The sequence below is a fragment of the Drosophila santomea genome, chromosome X (assembly GCF_016746245.2).
Source record: "Drosophila santomea strain STO CAGO 1482 chromosome X, Prin_Dsan_1.1, whole genome shotgun sequence".
Classification (NCBI taxonomy): domain Eukaryota; kingdom Metazoa; phylum Arthropoda; class Insecta; order Diptera; family Drosophilidae; genus Drosophila; species Drosophila santomea.
Genome location: NC_053021.2, coordinates 31,245 through 44,263, shown reverse-complemented (window position 1 = coordinate 44,263; position 13,019 = coordinate 31,245). Strand labels below are relative to the sequence as shown.

Genomic DNA, 13,019 nt, shown 5'->3' with positions numbered 1-13,019 from the left:
GGATTTTAGGACATTTTATCAAATACATATGTACATAGCTTACAACGGCATGAGAAACACGCAAATTATCTGATGGATAACTTTTTGTTGTGTGTCGCATTTATACATTTCTCGATCTTATTATGCGCGCTTGTATTATAACGGTCCGCAATTACCATTCACCGCTACCAACTCGAGCAGCGCCCGCTGCTAATGTGGATCGTTCGGATAGTCCGATGTCGTAGTACCCCGTTCCGGGTAATTCCCTTGGCCCCGCTAAGCCCCTTCCTTTACCACTAACCCACTCGGAACCTCGGGCCGTTTGCCAACAAGTAATTAGTCATTTCCATGGAGCACCTCCCGCACCATTGCTGCAAAGTCTCTCTGCTAACTTGGCATAGTGTCGTTGTTCTCGTTTTAATATTATGTGTATTATTATTATCTCGTTGCCTGGCTTTGTTTAAGTTGAAGCCCCCGTTCTTTACACGCCTCCAGAAATGTTCACTGAGAAAATGATTATGGTTTAAAATGATTTAATAAAAAAATCTCGAATGCCGTAGAATTGAGACTAATGATTCATTTTTTTTATTTTTTTTCTTTCCGTATAAAAGTCCAATTAACACACATACAGTTTTAAACACCACGAGATCTTTACTCAAAGCGAGTTTTCATAAAATCTCCTTTTTTCTATCTGTTGTATTAGTAAAAGGCAGGGCAGCAGCTTCAAAAACCGCAACAGTTGTGGGTCTCAATTGGCTCAATTGCAGTCTTCAAGCGTGACGGAAATGGAACACAAAACTACTCGGGACAAAATGAGACAAAGGTGGAAATGGGGGTGGAGCTGGGAATTTCAGGTTAGAGACCCCAGCAAAAGAAGTGCTGTTGTAGCGGATTTAGAGGCGCTGCGACAAGTTTTAGACATTAGCCGTTGCACATTTTCTGCCTGTAATAAAATAATTTATCATATTTTTATTAAGTATTGATTAAGGTGTAATGAATTCTTCGGTTACTAATGGTTTGAAATATAAAGATGAATTTTATGTCTAAATGTTCTTCGCAATCATTTAACGTACTCGCCCAAGGCTTTTTAATAGGGCTTATTGGTTAAACATCAAATTATGGGGGTTCAACATTGGCAGCTTGCATGTCTGGGTGGGAAAAATTGTAGACTTTGTTTTCTTCTTAAATATCTTATAAATAAATGTTTATCCGTTCACATATTTCCAGAAAAATAAGCAAAGGCTATGAAAGCTGTGATCATGGAAACGTTGCCACGGCCACTCTAACACCTACAAACCGCACATACTTTTATGCTTTAATTTATTTGTAGAATAATATTTGCCCTATTTTGATTAAAAAAAAACCTATTTTACACAAACTTAACTTTCAGCAAGTTTCTGGTCCTTAAAAATAGCCTTGAATTCCGCGCCCATTTCGCTTATGACAGTTCCAGTTAAGATACTCATCAAAATCAGAAGGCTTTTTAAATTATACGTCTGTCTAGATAAAATTTGATTGATTCTGAATGACTCAGGCAGCAACCTCTTCACATACATTCTGCTAAGCAGATGGGCAGAAAACTTGGCCACCATTAAAGCTAATCAATTTCAACTGCTTGCCGTCCATCAAAATTTGTAACAAGCACCGCGGGGCGTTTGCACAGCAGATGAAGATCAGGAATAACTTTGCTTGTGATTTTATTTGTCGATTGGTTGGCTGACGCTAGCCAGAAGATAAACAACAGAAAAAATAGCAGAAGAAGCTCAACTGAGGCAGTATGATCTTGTTTGACATGGCCTGATGCCCGACATGATTAACATGTTTCAGTCTTGCTAGCTCGCGAACACGGGTTAGCTGGAAGTCAAGTGGGGCCGACAACTTGGCGTGACGAAATCAGTCATATAAAAGAAGGATCAGAAAGGCCCTAGCTCGGATCCTTGGCTTAGCTTACATAGGAAATTGTTTGGCAAAGGTGGATGCCAGGTGGGTTGTAATGGATCGTTATCCGTGTTAACAAAAAAAAACTTTTTTAAAATTTCCATAAAAAAATGCACAAATTCCAAATCTAAAAACAACCAAAAAAAGTACATACATTCCCCGTTCTTCAAAATTGAAAGTCAACGAAAATGTCAATACGGATGGTTCCCCGGACTCATGCTTTGCACTCCGCTCGAGAAACGTCGGCGAGCACCTTTGAGGAACCTTCTTTGAGTGTGGTTTGACCAGCACGAATATTCAATTAGGGCAAATTACAAACTTTAGCACAGGAAAGTGAATGAATGCCAGCGGCAATTTCCACGCTTAACGAGGAACCCCATGATTGCGACCGGGTTTAGTTGTCAAAAGGTTGAAATTAGCCTTGACCTCTCTTTTCTGATGGGTAATGACCGATGGGGATTGTAGATGCCGGTAACAGCAATATGTCCAGTACCTCAGAGATAAATAAGAAAGAACTGTATAGTCAAAGTTGTCAAATATCAGATACTTGTTACTCAGCTTGTGGGAAGAATAAAATACTATTTTTCGATTAGAGCAACCAAAACGCAATCAACGCCCGTCCAAAACCGTCTAAAACATCATTTTTAAATATATTTCTAGCACTCCCACTAGTGCAAAAGTGAAGTTTTGATATACATATATACCATAGAGTTAAAGGGTATGTTCGATTCGTTGAACAGTATGTCACAAGTAGAAAGAAGCGTTCCCGAGCTATAAAGTATATATATTCGTCATCAGGATTACCAGCCGGGTCCATCTGGCCGTGCCCGTCTGTTATCGACTTGGCAGAGTTACGTATAATTAAAAGTCCAAGCACTCTACTATAGCGTTCTTTGGTGTACTAAATATTACCTTTTTATTAACATGTTCCTCCTGTGCATTACATCTGTTAGCCACCCCCAGTCCCTGACTCTCACTTTTAAACGCCGAGCAGTTACATTAAACTTAAGTATAATTACCGGGTATAGGCAGGCACTCTAAACAAGATTGTCCCGCTATGGGCACAACCAAGCAAAATAGAATCGGGGAAGTCTTCCCAATTAATGGGAAAAGAAATGGGAATGCGATATGGATTATGATGAAACGAAGCCACTATCCAACGCGTTCCGCATTTAGTTTTTTACAAATGAAAGTTACCTTGACGAACGACCCATATAGCTACAATACCAAAAAGGGTCAAAGAAAAAATGAAGACACGGAGGCATTGGACTGCATGTTTTCCTTCAATATTAAATTATTCTCCTCATCTCTTGCTTTCTTTGGTCTGTGTTCTGAAGTGAATTATGTCTTTATGGGCATAGTGGAAGCCACAGCAAAACGGAAAAAAAAACTTTAAAAAACGTAACTCAACTAGACCGAATCCAAAAGCTCAAGTGTTTTACCCCGTATAAACGCAATCACCAAGATTAGAAATCAATATCAGAAATGTCTACGCTGTATAACCCAGATTTGGGAATCTGGCAATGAAAAATTACACATAAATTTGCCCCTGTGTAAAACCATCGATTTTAGTTTTGAACAATATAATTTTACATGAAATTCAAATTAAATTATTGAACATTTAGAAAATGTATAAGTACAAATTCTTAAAGCCCGAGAGACCGAAAATCTACGATAGGTAAGTAAATGATGTGCCTCGGTTTCCATTACCGGGTTGGAAAAAAAATACTGGAACTTATTACATTATACTCATATTATAAGCTTATATTGAAAATAAAAAACCTGAACTCAATTTCTATTGAAAGAACCTGAGTCGTGGGATGTCCAAAAATATTCGCCATCAGATTTCAGAAGGAACCCATTTATACCCATTTCTTGTAAAGTAGATTTACCCATTTACTAGATACCCATTTCACTAGATTTGTTGAAAAGTATAAAACATGTAGAATAAATAAAGTTAAATAAATATCGTAAAGCTAATTTTTTGTAAATTAAAAACAAATTTACATTTTCAATGTATTCTTTTTAGGTATTAGTATGAAATGTAACTATTTAATTTTCTGGGATTTTTGGAAACGGACAAATGAATCTCCAATAATGTGTTTGACCAGTGCACACATGTTAAATATGTGCACCCACAGAAAAGGATTTCAGATTCGATAAGACACTATATTGAAACTGAAATCTTTTGAAAAATGTTTGTTCTTAAACCCTTCTGGTAAGCCCTTTGGTTTAGTTTCTACGCTTTTGGGTCTTCAGCTGGCAAAATATCGTCGTCATTAAGATCGGAGATTATATACTGTGCTCCAGTCCGCTCGCAAATTATGATATTTTTGTTGTATCGAGTGTTCCCCACTAAAATGGGCAAAAGCTTAAATTCGCTTAATGATAATTACTACACCTGCACCTTCCTCTACTCAATCTTTAGGTGGCCTGTACCAGACAGTTTTCTGTTAATGTCTTCTGGTGTACCGTTAGAAGTCGTTAAGCGGTTAAATCTTAATAAGAACGATAATTTTGGCAAAGCACTACGAATTTGTCTATCTGCCATCTACGAAACTGCCTTTACATTCGGTACATTAACATTTTTAAATTTACTGAAGTTCGCGTTATTTAACAGTTAAAGGCGGTTTGATTGCGTAGGGTAGGCATAACTAAGTTCCAAATCAAACTTGCACAGTGTAGGCATTACTACAATTTGCTTGACTAATCCAAATATAATTAAATATTTTGACCTACTTAAAGTTCGTATAAATGTGTTAAGAACTTACGATGTTATGAATGTTAATCAAATGCGTACCCGATAGTATACAAATATTTTCACACAGAGCCCCATAAATATGCTTATTTTTTCTTCCCCACGCTGCCCAAAAGTGAGCAACTCCAAATACCGGCACGTTTCTTAATGGTAGTAGTAGGAATAGTAGGAATTAGATTGCTGACGTACCGAATTTCAAAATACTTTGTAATTTTATCGACAGCTGTAATAACTTCAGTATTTTATTTTAAAAAAATATGCGAATGATGTAGGATTCTAAGATAATATTGTCGATTACCTTACACCACTAAGTTTTAATACGGCCTTTAACAAAGAAAAAACCAATTATTTGTCCTGGTATTGCAAAGGAAAATACGTAACTTGTTTCGGCTATAAATTTTGTATTCGGTTCGTTTTTCTTCTTGGGCTAGCTGCTTTGTTCCACCACTTGGTCAGCATAACCATGGCGTTTCTGGAAAATTGCATCACAAATACGGAGCGGCGTATGCCAAGCGACACTCGCTGGCACACTCACTCAATGGTGGCGACTATCACCCTGTTCATAGATTAACCAGTTCTCAGGGCCGCTTGCTCTTAGCACAATGATAAAAAACATGAACAATATGTCGATTTGGTTAGGACTATTTTAAACATCATTTGGGACCATATATTTAACGCAAAGCAGTGGCAAAGAAATCACATATCATTTACAAGGTACATTTTCTCATATAACGATAATGCACTTTAATGCAATATTGACTATCCCATTTGCACGCCAACCGAATGTGTTTCAAGAAGCGTGCATCCCAGTTTATTCAATGGATATAGACTTTAATCCGAATGAATGGAGTTTTGATTATTGCGACAGTTTTATACCAGGTGTTTGCCGTAGTGCAGCCACTATTATTTTGGTAATTGTTTATGCCATGCATATGAAAGCGAGTTCTGCCAGTTATCCGATCCGGTTACCCCACTCTTGACCAGGCTTTACTGCAGTCCAATCCAAAATCCAAGCCCAGATCACCTCTCCTTTGCGGCACTAACACAAACTTTCAGCTTTGCTGTATAAAATTGATCATCAAAAGCATTCGTTTGGTTTCATATAGACAGTTGCTTTTGGAGTTGGTCGTTTGCAATTGCAGTTGCTAGGTTTTTGCGAGTGCATATAATATGACTACTTCTTGTTTGCTTCATGCCGCTATTTCACACACTTCGGCTGTACGATTTAGAGACTGTGGAAGTCTCTACTCCAATGGTTTAAACATTATGTAGCCACGAATCCGAGTCCGAATCCAAGACCGAGCTCCAGCTACCAGAGTTCCCACTCATGGAAGCCAACGTTGGCGGCGCTTGATCAGTTGCGGTTTTTACTTTCATCGGTTCGGTTGTCGTCGTAGTCTAGCCCAACAAATCAGAAGAGACCTGCCTCCCAAGAAAACACACTTTTAGGTTTGCTTTTTCTTTGCATAGGCTTGGTTTTGCTTGAATTGGCCTGTCTGACTTGGCACAAATGTTTGTCCATCCAATTGCCACTTGGATTGTTATTTTTTTTTTTTGTTCGGTTGGTGCTCTTTTGTTTCGAAACAAGGAATTGCAAAGGCGCGCACTGAAGAGAAAAGTGTGTTGATATTTATAACTATTGAGGGACTGACCTATCTTCTATTGGAGAGATCATCGCCCCACACGATATATGTACATATGAGTTTTATATCGCTCAAATAAATAAAAACTGTGTTTATACTCTGTATGATTAAGAACTATCAAAAATTGCAAAGATATATAATTTATGTGGAATTATAAAAGCTAAAGAGTTTAGATTAAGCATGCAAATTCTAGTGACGTCTACGATGTACAAAATTGATTCAGAATGCCCCTCTAACGGCCAGAAACTGTCGAAACCTGACACGCCCACAATGAAAAATAAAAAAGGAATTTTTTTTATTTTATTATTTGATTTCCCAATTTATATCACTTTTTTTCACTTTGTTGAGTAAAACCCGAATTGCATAATATGGTGGAAAGTAAGCAGGCAGTGGCTGTGATCATTGTCACACCATCTTGGCGAATTGATACGCGGAAGTTATATAAACAATGGTACCAATAACCTCCCGCTGCATCGACGCTTTTCCAGTTGGCCACAACCACGACTGGTTGTGGGCACAACACGTTTAACAAGTTTTTCTCTTTTGGTTTACAGGAAGTTTTGCAGATTTCCTTTAGCCGGTTAGCTGGTCTGCACAAAACAAATTTAAACAAAAATCGAATCATAAATAAGTGAAAACTACATCAACAAAACTTTAAGATTAACCAAGTCCTCAGCCGAGCCCAACGAGTCTTTTCGCGGTCACCGAAATCCTTGGCAATCCGTTTCAGTCGATAACCACAATCATGCCAATGAGCGAACTGATCAAAATATAATATTGCGACAATGTCAGCGGAGGAACACGAGGCAGTAATCAACAGTGCGCACAACTGCGTTCCTCGGATAAACCAGCAAAATACCTAAAACCATGAAGGGTAGAAACTAGTCAAATAAAGCTAAAGAGAGTTAACAGCGACCGGCAGTTTAGCACTAGATTTTTGAAATTAGTTTAAAGTAGCAAAGTGGAGACTAGTGGGGAAAGCAAAACAGTGCCCCATACTTATTGGCAAATATGTCAAGCCTCAGCATAGCCTTATTGGCTGTTCTACTGGTCAGCGTCAACTGTGTCAGCAAGTGCTCAAATGAGACTAAAAAACTTGAAGCAGTGCCCTTGACAGGACATCAGTTTGTTAACAGGAATGGTAACACCACCATTTTGCATGAAGTGCAGAAAACGGAAACAGAGTTGCCACTATTACTAAACACACACGAGGTCCTGCCGCTTAAGCCGCCGAAAAAGAAGCCTTACTTGCCCCTTGAGAAGATCATACCGATCATTGAGTATGTAAAGCCACCGCAACCACTCAAGGAGTTTGAATTGCATCCGGTTACCTTTGACTTTAATTTGGGTGATTTAGAGGATCTGGAACACGAGGTTATTAAGAAGGGTGATCTCAACAACCAAGAGCAGCGTGTCCTGGCCTTAGACACTAGCTACAATCCCTCCAATCCCGATGAGAACGATACTGTGGATGTAGACATCGCCGAGTTATCCACAGAGCCCGCCACAGGCACTTTGCCGGGAACGACGACGACTCTCTCGTCGATGACCAGCAGCACTTCCAGTACTCACATTTTAAAGATCCTGGGTAGTAAGCCGCCAATGGCACCAAAACTTAGTCGCGATCTGCTTAAGCAAAGTGGAGACGATGAAATGCAACTAAAAACCTTGGGCAGTACTATAAATAGCATCCATCGTTATCTGGGGACAAACGCGAATGGAACAGGAAACGGCAGCGCAGTTGAGAGTCTTTATGGCCAGGCCAACTATTTTCAACTGGTGGCAAATCTCTATGACCACTTCTACTGGCAAATTTCTGAAATCAGAACAAATGTTCGCACAGGCTGCGGGCTCGAGATGCAAGCCTATTTGACGGCACTCCATTCTAGCTATGAGTGGGCCCAAAAGGGTAAGTCACTGCATGAGAGTATCCATTGTTTAATTTCTAATCTGATTCCGATCTGAACCCTTCTAGCTTATGATTCATCTGGGCGCTACCGTGGCCAGCTGCTCTTTGGAAACGATAAGTGGCTGGGTCAGCTTTCATTCTGCTATGAGCTCAATCGCAAAAGTTTAACTGAGGAGCGCCAGCACTTTGATTTGGAGTTCTATGTGGCGGATGTTGCACTTCATCTGCCCAGGCTTAATCGATCGGTTGGTTTTTGATTTAAACTTAATATTATTAGTATTTATAAGCCACAAATCCTGTTCCTTCTTTAGATACTTTTGAGTCTGGGAGAGTGTTTGCCCAAATCCTGTTCTGACATTGATGTCAAATCTATCTTGTCCCTTGATCCATATGCTCGAATGCTGACTGTATTGGGCGCACACAATACCTCAATACAACAACTTCCGCTTCAGATCCTGCATGTTCGCACTGTGCCCGGACTTTATACGCACTGGCGTCAGTTAAAGTTTCAGGTGTTCATGTAGGTTCTCATCTCAGAAAAGCTCTGCAACTTATTCAAATTGTTATCCCACTGTAGCAGCTTTATGCTCACTCTTTTTCTGGTGATTTTGGTTGCTTCCTATTATCAGCTCAAAATCGACGAACGTCGCTTAGTGGTGGCTCCTATTGCAGCCATTAGTGGCAAATGCGATAGAACCTCTGCCAAAAACCATGGATTTTATGGCAAGTCCTTCGAGCTATTTCAAATGCGGCCCTTGGGCTGTACAAGTGCTTCCACGGATGTTCCCGAAGTAGATGTCAATGGAAACAGACAAAGATGTGAGGACTCATCTGACACGGAAAATGGTGTTCAACGAGAATTCGGTGACCCCAACACTTCCACGTCAGTTGGTGAAAAGTCAGAAATGGCCGATTATCAAGTGGAAACTGGGAGCTGTGCTGGAGGCACTGGAACTTATGAGGCGAAGCAATCTGTCGGTGAGCATTAAACCATAAAATTGTTCATATATTTAATACCATTCACCCTCCTCCTAATACTCATCACCCTTCACAGCTTTGCACCAACAAATACTATTGTGCTTCGCCTTGCAAACTAATGCCAAGGCGATTCTAAACATCAACAAAACCAAGGAGGTAAGTTTAGAGGTAAATTATCTACAAATATCAATTAATCTGCTACTGCTGGCATCCCTTAGCAGACCCACACTGCATGCCTGCATGGATTAAGAGTATTCTCTGTTCTTTGGACCATGATGGTGCACACCTATCTCCAAATGTTTGCAATTGGTGAAAATAAAGTAAGTTCAATTCTATATAAAAAAGAATCGCACCGTATTAACCAAGCAAAACACCAGTTTGAAAGGATCATCACAGAGCGCTCTTTTTGGTATCAGGTGATTGGCAATGCCACCTTCTCAGTAGACTCATTCTTCTTTATCAGCGGCCTGCTGGTCACTTTGCTCTACCTCAAGCAGGATCGTAAACATCCGACTGAAACATGCCTTTTTATTAAAAGAAGCTTTTCGGAAACGCTTATGATGCTGCTTTATCGCTACCTACGACTTACACCAGTTTATCTCTTTGTAGTCATCTTTAATGACTTTGCCGTAAGGTAAGCTATATTTATTGTAGACCTTCATAATACTTTCCCCTAACATGCATTTATTTTGGCAGACAGGGCCTAGACACTTCGGTATTTCAACCTGCCAAAATCGAACACAACACTTGTCGCATTTATTGGTGGCGCAATATTTTGTATATAAACAACTATTTTCCGCAAACAGAAATGTGCATGATGTGGAGCTGGTATATGGCCAACGAAATGCAGTTTTATGTGATGGCTGCTCTGCTTTTGGCTTTGGCCAGAAAGTGAGTGAAAGCTTCTCTATTTTACTTGCCTTAGAACTTAAAACTTATTGTTTTCAGGTACTTCAAAGCCGTGGCTATTACACTTTTCGTTATTCTACTTAGCTCGTGGAGCATTTCTGGTATAATATCCTTAACACATCAGTACACCCACAAAGTTTCCCTGCCCTTCGAGTCTTTTGACTTCCTGTATGACAAACCATGGCAACGAGTGGGTTCTTATATAGTAGGTGAGTAAACACTTAACAAACAACGAATCGGACAGTCGGACGGACATGGCTATATCGATACTGATGCTCTACATTGATGCAAATTTCGCATCTAAAACGTTACAAAATTCTAACTTAAATGAATATACCTCTTGCAAGAATATAAAAACATTCCAACACTATACATTATAAGTTTAAAATCCGTGAAACGTATCCCACCGATTGATTTAGAAATAATATTTGAACTACACATTGCATTATATGAGTACATAGTTGAAAATGTGAATTTAATTCTTGACTTACCCTAATCATTCACTTCATCATTTTATTTACAGGAATGTGCGCTGGATACGTTTTGTACAAGATGAAGACTCCGCCACTGATTTCTAGGCGTTTAAACCTAAGCCTTTGGGCTTGCAGCCTGTTTGTGCTTCTGATCGTGGTCTTTGGGGTTTGGGAAGGACAATTAGGCACCGCCAGCAGCGCCTTTTACGTGGGCGTAGCCCACACAGCCTTTGGATGCGGGCTAGTGTGGATCGTCTTATCCTGCTGTTGGGGGCTTGCGCCGACCGTAAATGCAATCCTCTCGTATCGCGTTATGTGGCCACTTTCGCGACTCACATACTGTGCCTATCTGATTCATCCCATCATAATGTTCATATGCTCCTCGCACATGAGCGGAACTGTCCACCTAAGCAACCCTCTCATACTGACCTTGTTTTTAGGCAACGCCGTCGTGTCCTTCGGCTCCGCCTTTGTCATATCCGCATTTTTCGAAGCACCCGTCATCCGGATACTTAAAATCTGTTTTAAAAAGTGATCGAATCTTTTCGCAACCAATTTGTTTAATTGTTAGTTTCGCTCCCACATATGTATCTTCGAAGTGTAGTTGGTTTTTCTTCCCTTTTTTTGTGTCTGCAACGAAGTAATGCACAATCAGATGACAGCTGATGCTTATATATCTATAAGCTTAAATATGTTATATATTTTTATAAATGAAGAGGGCTTCCTCAGTGGAAGTTAAGCGTTTTTTAATAAAATATTCCTTAAACCAAAGATAATCAGCATTTAATTTTACTCAATTGTTATACATGGCGTTGAGTTTTTTGTTAAATAAACTTGACCTAGTTCATGACAATATATAGTCTGTGCCTTAACGTCAGCACTATTTCAAACAGTAACATAAATATATTTTATTTATACAGAGAAAATGGTTGATGTTTTTCTTTTCACAATAGTTTTGATGGTACTCGTGGTACTCATTGTAAATACATGCAAGATACAATGGGCCGTATCAAAACGCCGATGTCATATCAATAAGTTAAAGGAAATGCAGTTCGAAGTACAAATAGTTCTGCATGAGGAACAAAAAGCTATTGATTCAGTAGCATGGATGATGCGATCAGAAATGACCACGATTGATGACGGTTCTGATGAGTTCAATGCAGAACTGGATAACTTGCAAAGGATTTTCTGGAACGCAACAAATGAATTGAAAAGGTTGGATACAAAGCTGCTTGAGTTTAAACAAAATGAAAATAAATGTAAGGCGCATTTATAAATGTTTAAGTAAAAAATGTTCTTAAATTGTTGAATATTTTAAATTTCTCAATTGAATCATTTAAATTAAAGTCTTTGTTAGTCATTTTATTTTTTTTATAACCAAAGAAAAAGTTATGGTATTGAATCCCAGGCATAAAACGCATTTTACTATGGCGACTATCTAAGACATATCGATGTTGGTGACCGGGGTACTATCGATAATACTATCGTATTTTTGCAGGTCTATTGCATGGGTTGTAATATTTTTTTTTTTTTAATTCGATTAAATTAATTATACTCAGTGAAAGTAACTACAGAAAATGCGTCGAATTTTTATAGAGCAGCTCCCTAAGCGTTGTTCTAGCAAGAGCATATCAAGTCGACAAAAATCTACAACGTGTCATTTAAGCCGAAGGATCCTTAAGATTCTTAAACTGCTGTATCATCCGTAAACCGTTTGCCTGTCTAGCTAAAAAACGGCTAATGCTACGTGGATTTCATCAATCCATTCATTGCTTCACGAAAGACAAGCATGTTTTTTCATCGAGAACAAGATGACTAAAGCGAGCCATAGTGAACAACAAGTGACACCCCCGTCGATGCGCAAATGAGAAGTAGAAGGGAAGATAAAGTGGTAAAGTGGTACAGTACCGTCGAAAAGCTGCGCTAGTTTTTTTAGTACCTTGGTCCTGTGCCTATGCTGAATTGGCAGCTTTGTAAGCTCAACCAAGAGATAGAAGGCTTTAAAAAGATAGAATTTCATGATATACTATATTAAATTGCCGGCAGTCACTGAGCTTTCGGAGCTCGCCCTCATCCTTAGTCTATTTTCTGGGGATTGTCAGGATTGGACTGGAGAGATAGTGATTTCGAAACGACAATCCTTGGGGAGAAGCAAAAAAAAAACTAAAAGTTAATAAAGAACCAGTTCCGACATTTAGGTAGCATTCACACCGTCTAAATTGCCAAGGGAAATAATCCTAATAATCCCCGGAATTTAAACATTCTGCTGAAGTAAATTACGTGACTCAAAAATAAATTTTCTGTTGGTTAACGCTTAGATCGTTTTCAAGGCTCAAGATAGTGAAGACAGTCAACGTTTGTCTCGAAAGAAAAAAAAAAAACGGGCAAAAAAAATTCGAGACGTTTGAGACATATTGAAGTATGTATTGGTC

The 13,019-nt window shown here is 39.1% G+C and overlaps 2 protein-coding genes across 4 annotated transcripts in view; one reads left to right on the top strand and one right to left on the bottom strand.

Moving 5' to 3' along the window:
• LOC120455200 overlaps positions 1 to 10,742 on the bottom strand; it is a 48,748-nt gene extending 38,006 nt beyond the window's left edge. The window contains exon 1 of one of the 2 annotated variants that reach the window (XM_039641150.2): positions 10,606 to 10,742. The gene's annotated coding sequence lies outside the window, so the exon portion shown is untranslated. The remainder of the gene's footprint in view (positions 1 to 10,605) is intronic. The other variant, XM_039641152.2, reaches the window with a different exon arrangement.
• Positions 1,163 to 13,012, top strand: LOC120455199. 2 transcript variants are annotated; one of them, XM_039641149.2, is made up of 12 exons: positions 1,163 to 1,754; positions 1,816 to 1,962; positions 6,873 to 8,227; positions 8,294 to 8,472; positions 8,539 to 8,747; positions 8,805 to 9,205; positions 9,282 to 9,361; positions 9,424 to 9,525; positions 9,583 to 9,839; positions 9,902 to 10,096; positions 10,154 to 10,323; positions 10,638 to 13,012. In XM_039641149.2, the coding sequence occupies exons 3-12, from the start codon at positions 7,330 to 7,332 to the stop codon at positions 11,120 to 11,122; spliced, it is 2,976 nt and encodes a 991-aa protein (XP_039497083.1). In that variant the 5' UTR covers positions 1,163 to 1,754; positions 1,816 to 1,962; positions 6,873 to 7,329; the 3' UTR covers positions 11,123 to 13,012. The 2 variants fall into 2 exon arrangements, with proteins under 2 accessions (XP_039497083.1, XP_039497082.1); XM_039641148.2 differs by lacking the exons at positions 1,163 to 1,754; positions 1,816 to 1,962 and adding an exon at positions 5,407 to 6,124.
• The last annotated feature ends 7 nt before the right edge of the window (positions 13,013 to 13,019 follow it).

Bases quoted from the DNA above. Each gene is read 5' to 3' on its own strand.
- LOC120455199 (XM_039641149.2), top strand. From the start codon at position 7,330: ATGTCAAGCCTCAGCATAGCCTTATTGGCTGTTCTACTGGTCAGCGTC. The intron at 8,748-8,804 runs GTAGGTTCTCAT...ATCCCACTGTAG, and splicing joins TTAAAGTTTCAGGTGTTCAT to CAGCTTTATGCTCACTCTTT. The intron at 9,206-9,281 runs GTGAGCATTAAA...CACCCTTCACAG, and splicing joins TGAGGCGAAGCAATCTGTCG to CTTTGCACCAACAAATACTA.